The sequence below is a fragment of the Haliotis rubra genome, unplaced genomic scaffold (genome assembly GCF_003918875.1).
Source record: "Haliotis rubra isolate DU_JTF1 unplaced genomic scaffold, ASM391887v1 Scf27, whole genome shotgun sequence".
NCBI lineage: Eukaryota > Metazoa > Mollusca > Gastropoda > Lepetellida > Haliotidae > Haliotis > Haliotis rubra.
In genome coordinates, this window is record NW_025766780.1 from 2,752,148 (window position 1) to 2,773,985 (window position 21,838).

The 21,838-nt window shown below is 38.0% G+C and overlaps 1 protein-coding gene across 1 annotated transcript in view; it reads left to right on the top strand.

The window, feature by feature from the left end:
• LOC124280615 (glutathione S-transferase A4-like) overlaps window positions 1–21,182 on the top strand; it is a 31,407-nt gene extending 10,225 nt beyond the window's left edge. The window contains exons 5-10 of the mRNA XM_046716597.1: window positions 4,869–4,975; window positions 15,463–15,514; window positions 16,965–17,097; window positions 18,745–18,877; window positions 19,552–19,686; window positions 20,123–21,182. Coding sequence (XP_046572553.1) covers window positions 4,869–4,975; window positions 15,463–15,514; window positions 16,965–17,097; window positions 18,745–18,877; window positions 19,552–19,686; window positions 20,123–20,248 — 686 coding nt within the window. The 3' untranslated portion in view covers window positions 20,249–21,182. The remainder of the gene's footprint in view (window positions 1–4,868; window positions 4,976–15,462; window positions 15,515–16,964; window positions 17,098–18,744; window positions 18,878–19,551; window positions 19,687–20,122) is intronic.
• The last annotated feature ends 656 nt before the right edge of the window (window positions 21,183–21,838 follow it).

Genomic DNA, 21,838 nt, shown 5'->3' on the forward strand with positions numbered 1-21,838 from the left:
TGGTAGGGAAAATGAGTTGGGCAGCAATGGTTGTTCAAGGTGGACGAACATTTCTTCGTAGAATTCTGAATCTAAAGAATCTACTTCGAGACTCCAATGACAAAGTTAACTTAGACAGTGATTTTATGGCAGACATTTGGTGGTGGTCACAGTTCTTCAAAACTTTCAATGGAAAACAGAAGTTCCTTGACCCAAGGCCTATCAATACTTTACAAACAGATGCATGCATGACCGGAGGTGGTGCATATTATAATGGAGATTTCTTCTATGTAAATTGGAGACTTGACATGCCTGTTATGGAATCAGAACATATTAATGTAAAAGAGGCCATGATAATTATTTTGTCTGCTCAAAGGTGGTCATCAGCATGGCAGAATAAGAAGATTGTGGTGAAAACAGACAATATCACAGCCAAGTCTATTATTAATAAGAAAACATCTAGATCTCCATTTATGATGAGTTACTTGAGATATCTTGTGTGGTTGCAAGCTACGTATAATTTTTCTCTTCAAGCTCAGTACCTACCAGGCTCACAAAATGTGCTAGTTGACTGTATTTCCCGTTTGACTACAAACGGTAGACTATCTGAATTATTTAAATTAATACCAAGTATGCAGATGATGTATATTTCCAGGGACTTATTGTTGTGTCACATGTCAAGTAAATTCCTCACTTCTAGGTGGGGAAAGTCTGCAGACCATGCTGAAGGCGTCGGCTAATAGACTACTTATGAACGGATAGGCACAGACAACGTCAAAAACGTACTCCAGTCAACTCAAGTGTTTTCTAGACTTCTGTAGATTACTACAGATAGAACCAGTTCCCGTTTTGGAAGCTCATTTGTTGCAGTATATTGTGTATCTTGTTGATGTGAAATGTTTCAAATATGCAAGTGTTCGCCAATATTTGTGTATAGTGACAAATGTTCATCTCTGGCATGGCTACAATGACCCCGTCAAAGATAGTTGGCAAATTAGACAAGCCTTGCGAGGCGCCAGACGTGAACTAGGAGATTCACAAGCAGGGGCTGTACCCGTGACACCAGAGATGCTGCTCTCAGTCCGTTCAAGATTGAAACTGGACACTCTGCTTGGGGCATCAATATTCATGGGTTGCCTGCTGGGATTTTACGGTATGCTCTGACCGGGCAATTTCTTATGCAGAACTGTGTTTAGTGTATTGCTGAAATAAGAGACTGGATGACCTTGAACTTTCTGAAATTGAATGACACAAAGACTGAGTTCTTAACCATCGGATCCAGGCATCAACTTTCCAAAGTGCCTGACAGTTTATCTCTTGAAATTGGACAAGATGTTATCACGCAGTCCGACTCTGCAAAAAATCTTGGTGTCATCTTTCAATCAACAATGTCATTAGAAAATCAAATCAAATCACTCAGCAAAGGATGTTTCTACCATATCTTCAATATTAGCAAGATCCGAACCCTCTTAGACTTCAACACCGCGCAGCTTCTAACGTCCAGCCTTGTTCTCTCTAAACTTGATTACTGCAACTCCCTCTATTACAACATTCCTCAACAGCTCCTTTCACAACTCCAACGGATTCAGCATTCAGCCGCCCGTGTTGTTGCCCGTGCACCACGCTACCAAACTGTGACACCTATCCTCCAAACTCTTCACTGGCTTCCTGTATCAAGCAGAATTCAATACAAACTTCTTCTTCTTACACACAGCTGCATCTATGAAAACATGTTTTCTCAATATCTTAAAAGCCTCATTCATCTCCATGTTCCAAGCCGATTACTCCGCTCATCAAACTCCTTACTGCTTACACAGCCTCATGTCAAAACAGCCATGGGATCAAGAGCGTTCTCTGCTGCAGCCCCCTATCTCTGGAACATTCTACCAGTCACCCTAAAAGAAATAGAATCTGCTGATGCTTTCAAAACTGCCCTCAAAACTCATCTGTTCAAACTCTCTTTTCCATAGACATTGTCTACAATCTTTTCTCTTCATAGCGCCATTGAGCAATATCTTTTGGAAATAGGCGCTCTATAAATCAATTATTATTATTATTATTAGTGTGGATAGAGACATAAGACTGTGTGATGTATCAACAATAGAGGGGGGGTATGTGCGTGACTCTACGCTGGTCTAAGACATTACAATTTCGTGAGAAGCGTCTGCAGGTAATACTGCCGGCGATTGAATCCCATCCATTAGACCCGGTGTCAGCTATGGTAAACCTCCTACAGCTACATGGTCTTGATGATGGAGCGGGACCTTTGTTGTGTAACAATCAACGTGAGGCATTGAAAGAGAGTGTGTTTTTAGAGACTGTTAATCACATACTGCACGAGACCGACCCTTCGATGCGAATCACTGGACATTCATTTCGAAGGGGGTGGAGCAAGCTGGGCATTCAAGCAGGAGATGCCGGGAGAGATAATTCAAGACATAGGCTTTTGGAAAAGCCCAGCTTACTTGAGATACATTAACATTCAATCAGTAACAAAATTAGAAGCTTTACAAAAGTTTGGAACATCTCTCCCCAGTTGTTAGATACTTATTGAGAAGGTTTTTTTGATGTCTTTGTATCTACTTCACTTCATGTTTATTACTTTAGTCCAATCTCTTCTGGGCTGGGAGTTTTTTTCTTATTTCTCTGAGCCACCGCATGTTGGCAGGGAATAAGAACGTGTAATTACACTTGTTGCATTAAATATTCCCATCACTTCGGTCTAGTTATTATTTCACAGTTTTTCACGGAATGAGATTGGAATTAAAGTAATATTTTATTATTAAAATAGTTTTTAATGATGTTAGTTCCTTATTTTAGCGGCAAGCCAACGGCCTTCAGTTACCGCTCTTCGTGTTAATAAGAGTTATCTCCCTTGACCTAATTCTTGTCGTCCTAGCGGTTGAAATGGCGGCATGCTTGATCCCACCCACCCTCCCAGTAGTAAACTAATGTTTCATCAGGTGCCCCTGTTGGAGATTGATGGGCTGGAGCTGGTGCAAACTCCCGCCATTGTGAGATACGTGGCCAGGAAGGGAGGATTATATGGGCACTCCAATGAAGAAAAATCTAAGTGGGATTGAACATAGGATACTCTAAAAATTCTTACATATTTACAATTAAGTTGGTCAACGTATGGTCAACATCAGATTACAAACCACACCATGAATGGTCACAGGAAGGTTTACCGTTCGTCCATACATTTGCAGTCTCCGTAAAATGCCGACAAATGTTTTTTGATCAGTTTAAAACGGCTGCCATGGCAGATATAGAAAAAATATATATTTGACATCAGCTTTATTAGCAAGACTGCTCATACATATCATGAACTCAATGTATACTCAACCGAATTAAAAACTGGACACTTGTTAAATACAATCCCACAATGAAATTAGTATGTGCATCATTATGAGAATAGACGTCTATCAGTAATATTTTATTATTAAAATAGTTTTGAATTATGTTAGTTCCTTATTTTAGCGGCAAGCCAACGGCCTTCAGTTACCGCTCTTCATGTTAATAAGAGTTATCTCCCTTGACCTAATTCTTGTCGTCCTAGCGGTTGAAATGGCGGCATGCTTGATCCCACCCACCCTCCCAGTAGTATTATTGGTTTCGGTGTTCTTGATATAGATTCATTAATCTATGCTTACATTTCAGCACAGAATTGCATTGTTACTTATGCCCTTTGCACCCTACAAGGGTTACAATGTATTGTTTGTATGTCACCGCATGATGACTACCTGCATTTGTACTAAATCACTACGCATTTATTCACCCATAACGTGGGGAGTTTTGTCTTATTTCTCTGAGCCACCGCGTGTTGGCAGTGAATAAGAACGTGTAATTACATTTGTTGCATTAAATGTTCCCATCACTTCGGTCTAGTTATTATTTCACAGTTTTTCACGGAATGAGATTGGAATTAAACACTGATATCAATCAGGTAATAATAACATTGATGACTGTTGGAACAGAAGATGTCAATTGCTTTCCTCTTCTTCACATATTGAGCGTGATTCGAGTATCACTTGTTCCATTTCACATTACTAGCTTGCGAGCGAGAGAGGCATCGTAATCTGGTTGGACTGTACCACAGGCCGGTCGAGCGATTCTTTATCAATTGTACAGTCAAACCACCTCAACAATTTGTCAAAGATTTGTTCACTCCGTATGAGTCCCTGAAATGTCATGTGAGTAAGTTTGTCCCACAAGTGTTAAAGTTGGGAAAGATCAAGACTAATTGCTAGACATTCTGGGGTGTTGTGATGCTGGAGGTGAGCATTGGCGTCCTAAAACATCGACACTCACAGCATGCAAACAGAACAACAAGTGATGAAAGTATGCTGTCCCGATAGTACTGTCTCGTTATTTCAATAATTGTCTCCTAATTTTGATTTCTCTAAATTACGAGTTCTTGAAACAAACAACTAGCGAGAAATTACGAAAATATAACTGAACTAACAAATTTCGTTAACAATAGACAGATACTTGAAATAACGAGAATATTTTATTTTCAAAATACGATACCAGTGTGGCACCACTAGGCTTCCGTAGCAACTGGCGGAGATATGGTGTTAACGCTTTGTTGAATTTTGGCACTTTTTGCTTGCTTTTGTAAGGTCTGTAATGCGATAAGGCCAACTCGTCAGAAAGCTCATATAGCCTTCTTGGCTTTTGACCCGGCAGCTGATGGTCTTTCGCACAGTCTCCTAGCCGTATTATCTACCCACTGTGTGATGACTCAGCTATAGCCCTAAATGAATCAAGTCTGAATCTCCCATCTTAAACGAATTCCTTTTCAATTCAGCTAAAATGAAATGTTTGAGTTATTTAAGTTGTCTTGTTTCTGTCATGCTCCAAGAGACTGGGCGTTAGTCTAGGGAGCTGATCGGGTCAACAGTTAGGCAATATGGCGACAGTAAGGCTGACATACTTTGATGGCCGTGGACTAGCTGAAGGCGTGCGACTCCTACTTGCTGCATGTGGCATTGAGGTATGTTCAGTTGTGATATTCAATTGTTTTGCTTCCTATTCATGAAATTTGTTTATATACGTTGGCGCCAAAGTAAAATATGGACTGAAATAGTGGGCTGACCGACTTATGTCACATGTGGTGCACGGAGCGCGGAATGAAGGCTAAAGTACGGTCGGAAATGCTAGAAAAATGCTTTTTAGCCTTAATATCTTTAGAAAGGTGATAAATGTATTATGTTGTCAATATATCAACTCACCTATAGTGTACCTAATTATGATTTCAATTGATTTAACATTCCCATGCATTTAAAGGGCAGTTTACAGGAGAGAATTTGGTACCAAACCAACAACTTTCACTGGAAAAAAAGTCCACATTTACAAGCTTGGAAATGTCTTGGAAAGATGATGTTTCCAAGACATTTCCAATTTTGGAAAGATGATGTTTCCAAACATTTCCAATTTTGGAAATATGAGATTTCCAATTTTGGAAATGTCCACAAGGGGAGATAACTGGTGGGTGATGGTAAATGATAGTAGTTTGCACGCCCCAAGACCTAATCCCCTGTTAATTGATGAGTGATTCAAGGCTGTTAAGATTCACCAATTAACAAGGCGTACTGCCTTGTTAATTCATGAGTGAGTCAAGTCAGTAAAGACGGCCTTTGGAAGGAAAACCAAGTTCCAAGCTTCGGGATGTTCTCTATTTGCCTGCACGTACTGTTTTGAGATTGAAATTACTGGACCGTACTAATCGTTACAACAATGTGGATTAAAGCTATATGTTGTAGAAAAGCAAGTATGCAGCGCTTGTTGGTAAACAGTAAAGTTTATCACATTTTGTTTATTGCATATAGCAATAGCAAATATACGAATATGAGTTATTTGAAAATATGGTGACATTTTTAATTTTACTTATATTGCATGTAACATCATATGCATACACAATATTGCATGTATACAAATATACAAAATCAACAGTGTGGTATGCACATGCTGTGAAAGTTGTGTTGTATTGAATTTGGTTGGTTGCATATTGTTTTGTGTTGAGCTGTCAATTTGTATGAATGTGTGAATGAGGAACCTCGCATAATTATGACATTAAAATCAGACTGAAATTAACATGATTCCATGGTCAATGTCGCAATGTTGGTGAAATGGTAGTATACGGAAGTTTGTTTCAGATTTTTTATAATCCCTTCTTTTATGCAGATAAAATTATTTAAAAATTAACGAATAATGCCATGCTTCTCTCATAGTGAGGGAAGATACTTTATGTAGTGTTTCTTATCAAATTAGATATTTCTTTTCGTCTGAAACAGAATTCACAAATTACGTATGTTTTGTGTGAATGTGTGTGCATATACTCATATATAACATCTAAGTTGATAGGTATTAAAATCAGGCCGTTTGTAACCATAATGACGATATTGGTTGGAACACTTGAAGAACGAACTGAACTGGAACAATAACATTTCTCATGTCATCATGTGAGATTCAAAACATTGAATGAAATAAATGCTGTACGATGAAATGGATCAGAGAACATTATAATGGCATAAATGACGCTTAATGACACATGTAATGACAATAAATATATAATCATTATGTTAGTTAACTCATGACCAGACACATCAAACTGGTACTGATAGATTTATATCTAATATGTAAAAATACAGTATTTCTTAGTACCAGAAATAGGATTACACAAATTCGGAATGAGATGTTTTAATCTGAAATCAAATTATTAGGATGCAGTTTACTAATGTAGAACTTAAATAATCTTCAAAAGTGTGGTCATTCGCAAACTGAATCAGATCTCACTTATACTGCAGTAAACAGTATGGGAATACATAACGAAACATATCACTTAAGTGATAACAACTCCCTGTTTATTGAATAAGGCGGCATTTCGATGTACATCGTTCAGGATAAACAAGCTGATTGAATGTTGATTGATTCCATCACTTTGACAGTGGAGTGGATTTCGACTTTGTCATACTGAAGTTGATTTACAGCTAGAATCTGTCAATCAGCTGTTCAATTAGCATCCAATCAGCCTGTTTACAATTTGTTGATCTTACTCCCCTGCTGCCTCCATCCAACGATGTGCTACTTGCTAAATTATCTGTTAATTTGCTGGTTGCCATTATGCATACTAGTATATACTTCTATTCACCTGGTTGTAGTAACTTTTATATTGATAACGGTGTGGGAATAAATATGGAAACTCCCATCTATGCATCAACAAAAAATTGGCATTTGTAAAGTCGTACTTTAAGAATGTGGTGTCCTCCCACTTTGCCAGTTTCATTGTCAAGCAATTAATTAACGTTAATGGTGCAACAAAGGGGATTAGTTGGGGATTCAACACTTTGCCAATTTATTTCATTTTACAAAATTTACAAAAATATATCCGATTTATGCTATATATAAAGTTACAGATATCCAAAATAAACAAATTATACACATATAACATAATAGTTTATAGTCACATAATGTTTCTTTAACATTTTTATCATTTTAAGCAGATGATTAGTCTTATAAATTTAGTTACAGATAAATAAATGATACATATATAACTTATAATCATGTAATGTCATTTTAATCAAATGCAAATATTTACAATCCCACTAAGTGGGAGAAGCATAAGAAATTGATAATTGAAGATACTAATTGTGAACACTTATTGATTAAAATTGTTTTGCATGTGGTGAACACTGTTCATGGCTCACCACGCTCAGAAATGGTTCACTCTCACTTAGCCAGAGTCTTCCTAAAAAGGTCTTGTTAATACAACATTGCACTATGGCTAGGTGAGAGATGCCAGCCAGGTAATTAGCATTAGCCACTGAAGCGTGAGCCTTTGTTCTAGGGCTATAGTGTATATCTACAATGCGACACGATTGAAGATGTATGCAAGTGTGTGTATAGTTTAAACAATATTCATTCTTGTACCACTAGTAGTGTACAGTGAGATTGACAAACTGTGTTTCCCCTATATTAATGTCGCTCCCCAAACTAATACATATTACAACAGTCCTTCAAAGATTAGATAATGCAGTGTCCAAGTTGCTGCATCCCAGTCTAATACGACAATGTAAAATTTAGTTATTTCTCAATCCATAGTTCTGCACAATTTCGTGTCCACAAGGCTGTCCCACCGCCCAGTGTCACTTATAATCCATTGGTCCATACATATGTGAATGGAATTTGCAAGTGTAACAGTTAAAATGTTACCTTGTCCTACACGTGTTGAGTGGTATTGGCACTGTTTATCACTGTTAAAAAGTGGATGCTAACATACATAAATAGGCTTGACTTAAGAACTGGTTCTTAACAAGCAGCAAAAAAAACCATGACTTTAGAACCGATTGTTGACTTTGTGAATAGACTAGGATTTAGAAGTGGTTACTAGCACTCAATGATTAGGCTGGTATTCAGAAGTGGATACTTGCACTCCATATATGTGGTGTCCATGTGTGTGTAATATTACAGCCAAAGAAGCATCATTTGTTAACATTTTCAGCAACCATTTCTCATAATTTTCTTAATACACTACATCTTTTGCACCAAGCATATTTTTATTTACATTCTCTGTAAAATGTAAAGAAATTCAAATAATACCATATCAATGTATCTCACTTTAATATAAATTTAACTAATCTTACAAACTGAGCACATATGATATGACAAATGTAAAGAAATTCAAATAATACCATCCAAATGTGTCTCAATACAAAATTCACAAATCTCACTAATTGAGCGTTTTGTTGATACAGACTATATGGCTCATCTGGACATGCTTTATCAAAACACTAACCCTGGTCAGCCAGATCCCACTCTGGCTATGTGAGAGACCTGTTTTGACAGAATCTGGCTGCGTGAGAGGACACCTCAGAAACTGGCAATAACCATCCAGACATGACCTTGCTAATTAGGGTGTTAATTATAATCTGATATTCGTTAACTGTAGTCGGATTAACTACTGGCAAAGTGGGAGTAAATCAAGAATGCTGATCAAACAAGCATTGGATTACGATCCTCAATGCAGGTTTTATTAACCATCTGCCAGTGGTAAAAAATGTTAGGAGTGATAACGAAGTCAATGTACGTCTTTATATTTTGTCTTATAATCCTAATTAGTTTACTATAGAATGCTTATACTTTGTGAATTTGTAACAAGATTGTAATATCTAGACATTTTATAAATTGCCAACGTGTATTATATTTCACAGACACGCCCCGAGTGCGACTTAGTGTATGTTGTCTGTCTTATTACACTTCACGGCCAAAAAAAAATTCTGTTGAATGTCATAACAAATAAATAAAAGCAAAATGCAAATATTAAAATTAAAACAGACTAAAGTTATAGCAACAATATCAAGCTATTACCTTGTTCGGGGAATGTATCCATCAATATCCACATAAAGGAATGAGATGCCATTCATCTGCAGCTGACAAAGTATCCTGTTCCATGTCATGTATCTTTTAACAGTCTTATATGCGAAAAAGTGAGTTATTGTTTGAGGTTTTTCACATTGGTGTATAGTCCCATTGGTCACCCAAGATAGCACACCTGGCAACTAATTGCATGATGTCCGCCATTCTTTAAAAAAATAATTTAGTTAGCCAGTAATGAGCAATCAGTCAATGTATTGGCGGTTAATCATTTGAAGGAAGGACGTTGTTTTTACACAGGCACTTTACGACAGGGTGTATTCAGTATAGATGAGTGAATCTACATATATAAACACTACCTTTTGACAAATCCGTTGTGCAGGGTAAAAGCAATTAATCAATCAGCGTGTTGTCGGTTAATTCTTTGATCGATGTTTGTTTTGTAACTCAGCTGATAATTCCTCTTACTGCACTTCCATGCGCGTATTACATAAGATGTAATACTTTTGCCACATCAGACCTCAATTTATAATGATAAGTATTTACTCCAGACACAAGAAATGCCAAATGGGAACCTTTGTTGGGTAATCTGAGTGGTTTTATCACTAATTATACCGTATAAATTCATTGACTGACCATCAAGTGAATGATGACAAATAACATATGTGTAGGTTTACCACCAAACAAGGGTTACAGCAAGAGAGTAGTAATCGCTGTATTGCATGCAAGTTTGATTGGGCCGACACTGTTTTGAGGATACGAACGGAACTTCATTGTTACATAAGAAATATATATAAGCATTTGCTGTGTACTTAGTTAAAAACTGTATATACCTATACCTATGTACCTAAGTAAAATTTCAGATTTATTTTGCAATGGCAAAGTGGGGATGTTTAGTTTATGGATTCAAATATATCAAATGTGTGTTTTTGATATCATAGCATACGTAATAGACATCATATTCTTACATGATTAAATATTGAGGTAAAAACACAGAAATAGGATCAAATTGGATCAGTCACTAAACCATCCAAACATTTGAAAATCTGAAAAAGCCTACACTGCTGGGATACTTTATTACAATCAGACAAGAACTGCCGGGGATAGTTTCAAATAACGGCATCTGATGGGCATCCACCCTTCCTAATGTCCCACTGATCAGGTTGAAGAGATTCTGCCAAGGCGGACAGTAGCAGGGTCCCCGCGTCCGTCACGGTCCAGGGAGCAGGGGCTGACCAGTTTGCAGCTAGGTTTCGTAATTAGACTGTTAGCGAGAAACATTTTTCAATAACGCCCTTTAATGCTTTTCATAAACTAGAATCTCATAAACTATTTGTTTCTGGAATCATCTGTGATATAAACTTGTGTACTGATTTCTCTAGAAATTATTCAACGTGATCTAAAGTGAATAATGTATTAAACATTTAGTCACCTTTTATTGTAAATGACCAAATTAATTAGTTACACTATAATTTATTAAAGAAGGAATTCATTTGGGTTGTTTTTGCAGGGTGTTCCTCTTTTGCCAGTCGGGCAAGTTGTTTATTTAGGGATTAAGATGATCACCAGACCATGTTAATTAGCAAGACGATGGTGGGGGTGGGTGGGGGATGACTAATATTTCAACTAATTCTATCTAGTCATTATTTTATTAAATATTTTTACAATTTTATGTACCTTATATATACATTGTACTGTACGGTTATTTTATCTTATTGAAATAAGTTATATTTTACAGTTTTATACCGTGTCTCTTCGGCCTATTGAGGCCCTGCATAATCTATTTTATCTTTGTATATTTATTGTGTGTATACCTTGTAATTTTATGCGTGACACGTTAATAAACAATTCATTCATTCATTCATTCACTAAGGAGATGACCAAGCCAAGAAAGACACAAGTGGACTATCATTTGTATTTTCATGTTCAGCATACATAAATGACCCAGTAAACGAAAATACAGAGAACTTAACGATAGACTACAGAGAGAAAAAGACTATCTTCAAGCAGGAAGGAAGACCATGATAGAATATGGAGATGCTGTTTCTCATCTTATTTGACTTTAAAGTCAGTTGTTTATGAACCATAATTGTGGACATTGATGATGTATGATTGTGATTAGTACCTTATCAATTTCTTATATTTACGCAGTTACATAATGCTAAACATTGTGTACAGTTATGTATGTTATGTGTTATGTATGATTGTGATTAGTACCTTATCAATTTCTTATATTTACGCAGTTACATAATGCTAAACATTGTGTACAGTTATGTATGTTATGTGTTATGTATGATTGTGATTAGTAATTTATCAATTTATGTATGCGAACATAAAAATACAAATGATAGTCCACTTGTGTCACTTGTGTAAATGGCCTGTGGTCTGTTCTCACTGTATCCTTGAGGGCGACAAAGAAATGGTCTCTGTAGCTTTTGATCAAGTCGTCCCTGGTGTTAATCGTTGCTCAACAAGAAGGATAGCAACATCTCCAATGTGTTGTATCACGCTTGCTAGTTATAATTCGAAACTTATATCCCTGATACACTAAACTTCTACCACCTCGACCATTTGGAACAAACTGAACGTTCACCAAAGCATTTGCCATCATGGGATAAAGTGAAGACTTGCCATAACATGGCACCTTATATACCTTACAGTAAAACAACATTGTTAGTTATTGCTGCTCTAGATACATGGAGATGTATGGAGAACAGCCATGTAATAACTGAACCAAAATCATTCCCTCTACTAGTGAAGGCCGTGTGGGATTAGTTAAACAAACAAACCCAGTCGACCATGCCTCATAATCCTCTTACTCTTAAAATAAATAACTTGCCCGACTGGCAAAAGAAGTTACCACCGTTTTTGCCTAAGTCCGCCCGTGTGTGGACAACATAAGCAATTATCTATTAACAAGTTCATGATATTTCGTGAATACATCAATTGCATAACACCATCTCTGACCATAAACCCAAACGGCCCATCCCTTGTGACAGGTGTTAACTAGACGGTACCAATTAGAGAATGTATTCTACAACGATATGTGTATTATTCCCTGGCAAGAGTTCACTTTTATGACATGTAATAAACCCTGCCCAGTCAGTCAGTGAGTCCTGTAAACTTTTTTTTAATCCATAATGTAACGTAGGTCTATGTAATTTGTGTTTATACAAACAGTGAAAAGGGAAACATTATTTGCGCTTCTGTGGATAACAGTAAAACATACACTTAAAACAGTATTTTAGAAAATGCTAGCCATACTAGGGGCAAATATGACAGTCAATATCAATTTTTGACACTTAGAACAAAAAGGATGAAGATGAGTGAAGTTATACTATTATATAGAATTGGTTCCCAGTTGATTGCATAGGACGGCGAATAGAAAACACTTACTTTAAACATGATCCCAACTTTCAAAAATGTATCTCTTCACGCGTCAGATGCAATTACATTAATATAAAGCACAAATGGATAATATCAAAATACGGCCTATTCCTGCAGTTCTCATGAATAAATATGTCACATGCAAGATGCATTATGTATATCAACAATAAGAACTCGAACAGAACAATAGATGCGTGAAATATCTATACACTCATGGGGATCCTTGGGTTGAGGAGAAATTGAAAGAAGTGGTAGTAAAATCCTTCCTAAATCACCATTTTTTTTCTTGTGTTTTTTCAGAGTTCAACAACAGGAATCTGAAATAGTCTTTACATTTATGCTAATAATACAGGTGGTGTAAAAATATAAATTAACGTTTTTCTAAAACAAATAAATGTTGAATGTTTTGTTACTTTACTTAATTATCGTTTCTTTATTGAAGAAATATTAATATAAATGTTAAGTCTTGATAAATAAGTTTCCCGTCATGCATGCACATCTTTATCACAGCGTCCACTATGGCCAACTATTTGCAGAGGATTGTTGCAAAGGTTTATAAGGTTTTTGTGCTTGAAAAAGACAGAGGTAAACCTTTCATTAGTATAGAAATGGTTTATTACAGAACTAGTAGAGCTATTGGTATGTGTGACCAACAAGTTTACAATATTGTAAACGAATCAGACAAGACAGGGACCGTCTCAAAAGCAAAACCGGGACGTAAAACCATCCTTGACAACTTTGACAAGGGAGTACTTAGACGGGCGGTCTACAAACTTTAGGAGAAGAAGAATATATATATTCTAAAGAATCTACACCAGTGACTTCGTTAAGTCTTTGGTCAATGTTCACAACTAGATTAAACTGACCGAATTACATCCATATTTTTGCAATGAAATATACTGTTGACATGCAAAACATCATTAAAACGTTGCACATTTCTACAATCAATCGATAAGATAACACAAGTGATAGGATTCTTTCCAATGTACAGTAATTCGTATGTTTATTTCACAACAAACACACATACACAAATGATCCCTTACATAACCAATACGTATACTATACGTACACATATTCAACATTTTTAAGAAAACATCTATTGAGATGACCCCTCGCCCGAGCGGGTGCTCCGGTGTCAATTTCACCTGTCGATACCGTGCATGCTGATGACGTAACACAGGCAGTTAATGTTTGTATCAAATAACGTCCCATTACCCCTTATTTTTCTAAGTTTTTGGTATTTTCATCAGTAAAAACGCATTTTAGGGCATGTCTCAAAATTTATTCCCTCGGTCTACATTAGGTAGATGTTTCTTAAAGTGATATTTGTTATTTAAGTAACTGTATTACCTCTGAATTTTAAATATAAGTCAAAAAGCATTTTTCTAGCATTTCCGACAGTACTTTAGCTGGTCCACGCACGACGTCGTTGCAAAGATTAATAACCAACTGCAACAATGCACATCAGCAGTGCCGTCTTAACTACATTATAAGACCCCGAATATATTTTAATGGAGAGAGTTAGTGAGTTTAGAAATATTCCAGCAAGATCACATCGGTGGACACCAGATGTCATGGTAAAGTGACGTAATGATTCCAGATGATATGATGTCATACAATTTGACGTCCATATGAAACATTCGTACAAACACACCCACGGTGCAGAAAAACCATAATTTTAGCACGTACATCGACGGTTCTGGATGGAAAGCATGCATTTCACTCTGATGTCTCCTTTATAAAAGTTTGCGTCAAAAAACAGTTCAGTATTGACGCTAGGAGGTGTACACGCCACACAAACGGTGCCTAGACTAACGACTGAGCAGAGAGGAATGGCCATTGGAAAGTTGCATGGAAGTAGCTCTGCAACCGCTGTAGCTAGACAGTTGGGCTGTCATCTTACCACACTTACAAGACTTGCTCAACGTCATCAGCAAACCGGGGTTGCTACTGATCGTCCCCGTACAGGACTCATGCGCAAGATTGGTTCATCCGGGTCACTCATCTAAGGAACCGAACCCCAGCAGCAACAGTAACAGCAGCCTTAGTTCATGGGTCAAGGGGAGTGTCCAGCGATACGATTAGGTGCCGTCTTCGAGCTGCCGGAATCCACTGCCGACGGCCATATGTGGGGCCAATTTTGACACGTCAACAACGCCAGCGACGTTTACAGCCCTCACACAGCAAGGGTGTCGATCGATTATCTGGCTCAGAACAACATTAACATTCTTCCATGGCTGTCTCTTTCCCCGGATATGGCTCCCATTGAACATTCTGGGACGAAATTGGACGTGGGATTGCTGCAGGTAGACAGCCAGTCACACTTGCACAGTTTGAACAGAGACTTGTGTTTGAGTGGAACCACTTGCCTCAGGCCTTCTTTCAGATTTTCATAGTGAACTCAATGAGGCAACGTTGCACGGCCCGTGTGCAAGCTCAAGGTGGCTATAAGCGCTACTAAAGAGACTGTCACTTTTCGCGTTCAGGGGTATCTCCATTGGACGGACTGTGATCAATTTGAACTTCTTGCAATTCAATGTCAACAGCAATTTCCAGCTGTTAAATTGATAGTGTTTTTTTTATAGAATATATGATGAGACAAATATTTTAGTAGTCTTTTATTTAAAAACTTGACAAAAAGTCAGACTTGCGTTTCTTTTGCTGTTCAGTATACATTTTGAAGGCAATTTGACGTTACAGTTAACTCAAGGTCTCTTTCAGTTCACCGAAACATTGCTCCAAGAGAGGCAAGAATATGAAAAGTTACTGGAAGGTAATCATGTTTATTCTCCCAGAAATAAGTAACTTTGCAAAATATATAGTGGTGTAAATGTTGGTACTTAAAATATATTCCATCATTCGTCTGACCAACGTTCATCATCCAAATTCATCAACGAAACCCATACTCAGTAGCAGTGATTGAGCGACGCGCCCAGAAGGTGCGAGTGTAACAATTTTCAATGTCAGTATAGGGTGTGCTTATCAATTATACGACCGCCTCCGTGGTGTAGTGGTTAGAGCGTCCGCCCGGAGAGCGGAAGGTCGTGGGTTCGATCCCCGGCCGCGTCATACAAAAGACCACACAAAAGACGTCAAAATATGGTACTTGTTGGTCCCTGCCTGGCGCTCGGCATTAATGGGTACAACAAGGACTGGTCGGCTCGGAGTCAGTATAATGTGTCTGAGTGGGGTATTCATGCTTCACTGCGGCATGGTATCTCAGTGGGCTAGCACTATAAAACCAGCTTTAGTCTGGGCTAGTACAAGCAGCCGCACACATACACACGCATGCACGTCGTCATATGAGCGAAATATTCTCAAGCACGACGTTAAACCCAATTTCACCTCACCCCACCTTATCAATTATTCGATTATATACTCAGAATGTTTACAGCATTACAATTCACTAAGAATAACGAACGTTATCAACACACAGACAAGCGATTATGCTAATAACCATCTGAACACATTGTTACTGCAATATTATACATACTTTTACGACCGCCATCTATACAACAATTCACTTACAATTCAGTGGTGAGATTTACACATAAGTGCTACTGCATTTGATAATTCACTATGCCACACAACTATCTGTACATTCCTATAATTATGGAACATTATGAAGCAACGCGATACATATTTGTAAACATTTCTAAATAATTCAAGTCTACTTACGTCATGAGATAAAACCAGCCACTTCTTCAACCAGCCATATTGGAAGTGTGTTCTCCAATGACTGCACTTAATACACCTGTCATGCACCTTATATTGTCACATTTCCCAAGCGTTTGACCGAACATCACCTTGCATGCTTTTTGACTGATTCCTACACCATGCAACCACCCAACCACGACATACAGTCCAACCACACTATAACATATACAGTCAAAGTAAAGTAAATTAAAATCCTGCATTATACTTGCATATAAACAGGTGATAGCTCTATGTCAAGTCAAGTCAAGTAAAAGGTGTTTTATTGTATCAAAGGCCATCAGCCCACATACATGTTTACATAAATACACTGGTTGAGAATATACCGATTAGTAGATACAGTGGAAATGACAAAAATCTAGCATTCATTTAACAATTGGTGGTAATCAGGAGGACGTTTTAGAGTAAGGTAAATCTGAAATCCCATTCAACAAGTTATTTCTTAGGTCCATTCCATGTTTTACAAATAGAGATAATCTAAATATATGCTGCATGTATGTTTGTTACAGATGGGAAACTAATATTTCATCAGGTGCCCCTGTTGGAGATTGATGGGCTGGAGCTGGTGCAAACTCCCGCCATTGTGAGATACGTGGCCAGGAAGGGAGGATTAGATGGGCACTCAAATGAAGAAAAATCTAAGTGAGCTTGAACATAGGGTACGCTAAAAATTCTTACATATTTACAATTAAGTTGGTCAACGTATGGTCAACATCAGATTACAAACCACACCATGAATGGTCACAGGAAGGTTTACCGTTCGTCCATACATTTGCAGTCTCCGTAAAATCCCGACAAATGTTTTTTGATCAGTTTAAAACAGCTGCCATGACAGATATAGAAAACATATATATCCGGTTTTGACATCAGCTTGACTTAATTAGTAAGACTGCTCATACACATCATGAATGTATACTCAACCGAATTAAAACTGGACACTTGTTAAATACAATCCCACAATGAAATTGGTATGTGCGTTATTATGAGAATAGACGTCTATCACACTGTTATCAATCAGGTAATAATAACATTGATGACTGTTGGAACAGAAGATGTCAATAGCATGTGACTTTATAGAGAGGTCGTGATCGCCATACAACTTCTTCCCATGGACATGACTACCTGTCGGAACACTCTTACTGAAAGCTGCCGCCATTGGTAAACAAGTGCTTGAAAAGTTCTTGAAAGGTCTGGGTTTGATTCATCTGCTGTCACATTTGTCTTCCCAGGTCTTCCCATATGTGTTTTCGACTGGGCTGAAGTCTGGGTAACGCGAAGGCTAGTCCATGGTGTCATCACCAGTCTCACGTGAGAGGTTGCGGATCAGAACTGCCAATGGATCGTATTGTTGTCATATTAAAATGTCAGCTGCGTGAATGGCAGGGGGACTAGGGTCAAAGCTTGTCTTGATACTAGCAAGACGATTCCCAATCAGTTGAGATCGGCCGTTGGCATAAAATTCTCCCCTAAACATTACACTGACCCTTCCAAATCGGACATCTTCACGAACACACCACAGAGGATGACGTTCCTGTCTCCTGTGTCACATCCATTCCCTGTCATCAGCAAAGCGCAATGTGAAGCGTGACAATCCTGTTCCACGAAATCCTTGAGCACGATGAAGTTTGGTCAGTATAGGTCCTGCGCAGGGTCGTCTCGCTCGGATACCCGCGGCGCAAAGTCGATTCCATACGCCTGAGCAACTGTCTGCTAGTGGAGGCTGCAACAAATCTGTTACGGAGATGATGCATCATGATTTATACGTAGTCTTGGTGTGGCGTCAGACGTCCACCTTCAACCATAATAGAATGCTTCAGTTATGAGAGCGTACATGAAGGAAATAGCGTTATGTTGTGAAATGATTATTGTCTTCAAATTACCATTTTCCTTTACGATTCTTCCGTGCCATGAAGAATAGCAGAACACTAAATAACCGAAACGTATGGTAATATTGGTTTAAATGTCTTGTAGTGTCACCAGGTGTTCATGTGTACATCGAATACCCTGGACATTTTGTAAAAAAATCCATATTGAAATATATCAGAAGCATGCAATATATTAGTGATGCCATTTATGTGATTTTACAATAAAATAACCCATTTAGCACATTCACATTACTTTACACCATTACAAACTGAAAGTGTTTAAGGTGTATTCTGGTTTTGAGTAGAAGGATCGAATTAATAAATCAACTCCTCTTTTCAGTTTAGCTTCAGCTTGGTCCTCAATGACCAGCTTCCTACTATTTTTGGTACATTTTGTACGCTGAAAGTATGCATTAATTTTCAGGATTGACATGTTCTACGAAGGAACTCGTGACTTTTACTCGTACTTTCTCAAGATCGGCTTCCTGGATCCAAAGGAGGTGTTAGCAACAGCCAAAGCTAAAGCTCTACCTCGTTATCTGCCCATCTTTGACCAGGTTAGATGTACACAGGATGAATGTTGTTGTTGATAGTCCTAATGTCATGATTCAGAAGAATGAGAAGTAGTGAACACTGAAAGCCCCAACCCAGTGTATTGTTGTGTCATAACACACTTACACTCAAATAACGTGCACCTTTTGTTTACATCGAAGAGAAAGAAATAACATAGTTATACACTTATACTGAGACATATCACAACACTATATTATAAAATATATATTTTTGAGAAGACGAAACGCATTCGAAATCTCGCTTTAGATCGAGGTAACGCTGACATAGAATTTGCTGTGATTGGTAGAATAGATGTAGATGGAATGTTCCAATGAATTATCGTTCTTTCAACAAGTCTGAATGTCAGCAATTAAAGAAATACATGTAAACGCATGTATGCTTGGCTCTAATTCAATTGAAATAGCAATAAGATCAGTGAAAAATAATATTCACATGGCAGCAAGTGGTCAAGTCTCCAGACTAGGCATATGCTTGAGTGTATCCAGGGTGAAACATAACACAACCGCTGGTGTAATGTAATATGGCTTACAATATATCCATAAATATTTCCATAAAGTTGTTCTAGAAGCTTCTCTTAAAAATGCAACTTCAACACCACTGACCTCTGCTGAATCCAAACAGAAATAATATAATGCAATTTTATTTTTTTCCTACCTAGGTCCTGAAAAAGAACGGGACAGGTTTTCTGGTGGGCGACTCAATGAGCCTGGCTGATATTGGCCTGATTGAGGTTCTGCTCAGTGTGACGGAATACTTCGGAGAGGAGACACTCTCAGACTACCCGTCACTGAAGGTCAGTCCTTGTCGTTCGTTTGTTCGTGAGTGAGTGAGTTGGAATCAAGGCCGGTATTTCAGTTACACATCAGCTTGGTGTCAACACACGTGATCAAGATGGTGGTTTGTTATGAAAGGATATCCACACCTGGAGTCTATTGATGGTGTTATTATTGCTCTACCTGGGACACGTTTCACTATGACAGAATATGATGTTACGAAATGCAAATTCCCTCGATTGAAATTAAGTTTCAATTGAAAAAGAAATTACAATCATTACAAAATTACCTATCTAAGTATGTTAAATCTTTGTGTGAACATGGCCAAGACAAATATAAGATAGGTGTACCTACTCCCAGAAGTACTGGTATCTGTTCCAAATACGCTACAGTCATATAATTTAGAATGTAATAATGTGTGTTATCGTGTCCTTCTACTCCACTGTTGTATTTCAGGCTTTCAAATCAATGATGGTGTCACAGGAAAGGATTGCTGCTTTTCTGAAAGGCCCTCAGAAGAAGAGAGGCAACACGGATGCTTATGTCGCAACATGCAGGACGGTCCTGAAGTTGGACATTTAGGATAAACGTACTATCTGCAACATCCCAAGTGTCTAGAAATAGAGACTGGATAGGGCGTGGCGTTTCTATCCTGTCTTGAAAATACGAATCATGTATGTGCAAAGAATGCTTCAGCGTTTCAACAAAATCAGTGTCACACGATCGCACTCTCTACTCAGATCATCGACCAGTTTAACTGATTACATGTAACAGCGAAAGTCTTCGAATGGGATGTGATTAAGCATTTACACAATTGTTTCGTGTGAACTCGTTGTTTCACGAATACTAATCGGGACTTTATACAGATCACTTAGCCGTCCACCAGCTAGCCGTGTGCATTATCAAGAGTCAATATTTTAATAACTAACAGTACTAGTAATGAATAGTATTATCTGATATTTAATAAGCGTACGTAGACAGAATACGGCATAATACATGGTTTTAGAGGCTATGGTGTAAACAGTGAATTAACAGAATGGCTGCTGGTAAAGAATCTGTCTTCTGGTATGACATGTTGTCTAATAGTGAACAGTGGTTTTGGTTTTAAAAAATTCTATCAAATTATCTCAGTTAGTGTATATGGTATACGTCATGGATATACAAGGTATTCACCTTTCAAAACAACAAAAGTAGGCTTTGGTATGCTGTAGTTCATATCTAATACAGCGCTACATTCATGGACATTCGAAATACTGCTATTTTTTTCTGGTCACATATTTTTCCATTTCTATAGTATCCCTAAAATGCTTCTCGGTAGAATCTGCTGTTTTTGATAAGACATATCTTATACAGGACAGAATGACGTCAGCTAGTAGTATTGCTAAATACAAGACAGAACCATCTATATCCAGGCCATAAGATAGTTTTGTTGACTTTGTAATTGTTTAGAAATATGCCATAGACATTGATGCTTCCTGAAATACGTTAAAGGAAAATAAACTATGTTCAATTCCCAGTAATCGCCATCAATGTTCCAGACAATTGGACGCTTATCTTTTCCACTCAATGAAGTCTTAAGAAGTGATGAAGTGCCTCGGGGAAAATGACCGATGCAGAGCTATAGGTATGCTTCGATCTGGTGCCTCGCAGCTTGTCAAGACCGATGGATTCGAACCATATACCTCTAACACATGTTCCAGGGAGCACGTGAGTGGAGAAGAGTTCTATTCACCCATGGGTGACGTTTCCTTCTTCACCGAGCTGTTGGCAGGACACATGTCTGCAGGCGCATAGTTGAACGTTACATTAGGCCTTGTGTTCCGGTCTCAGTGTTTTACCTAGCTGTGACCGTACCCCTGTACATGGGCCGTTGATCGTTACCATTGTTTGGTCTGCCATTAATCGATTATTTGCAGGTGGTTAGCACAGCGGGTAGGAAACTGAAGGCGTCGTGAAGCAATGTAGAATAACATTATTAGACTGTCGGTGAAAAATAGATGTGTGTTGTTGCACTTCTTTCCGGCAGGCATTAAAACAAGCAATACTCTGGTGGTCATTTGTACGAAATACCCTTACAACTGATGGCAAATGCTGAGTTACGTCGCTTTCATAAAAAGAAAGAGTCTATGTCTTGTTACATGGTCCATGTATTGCAAGTCATGTGGAGCAATG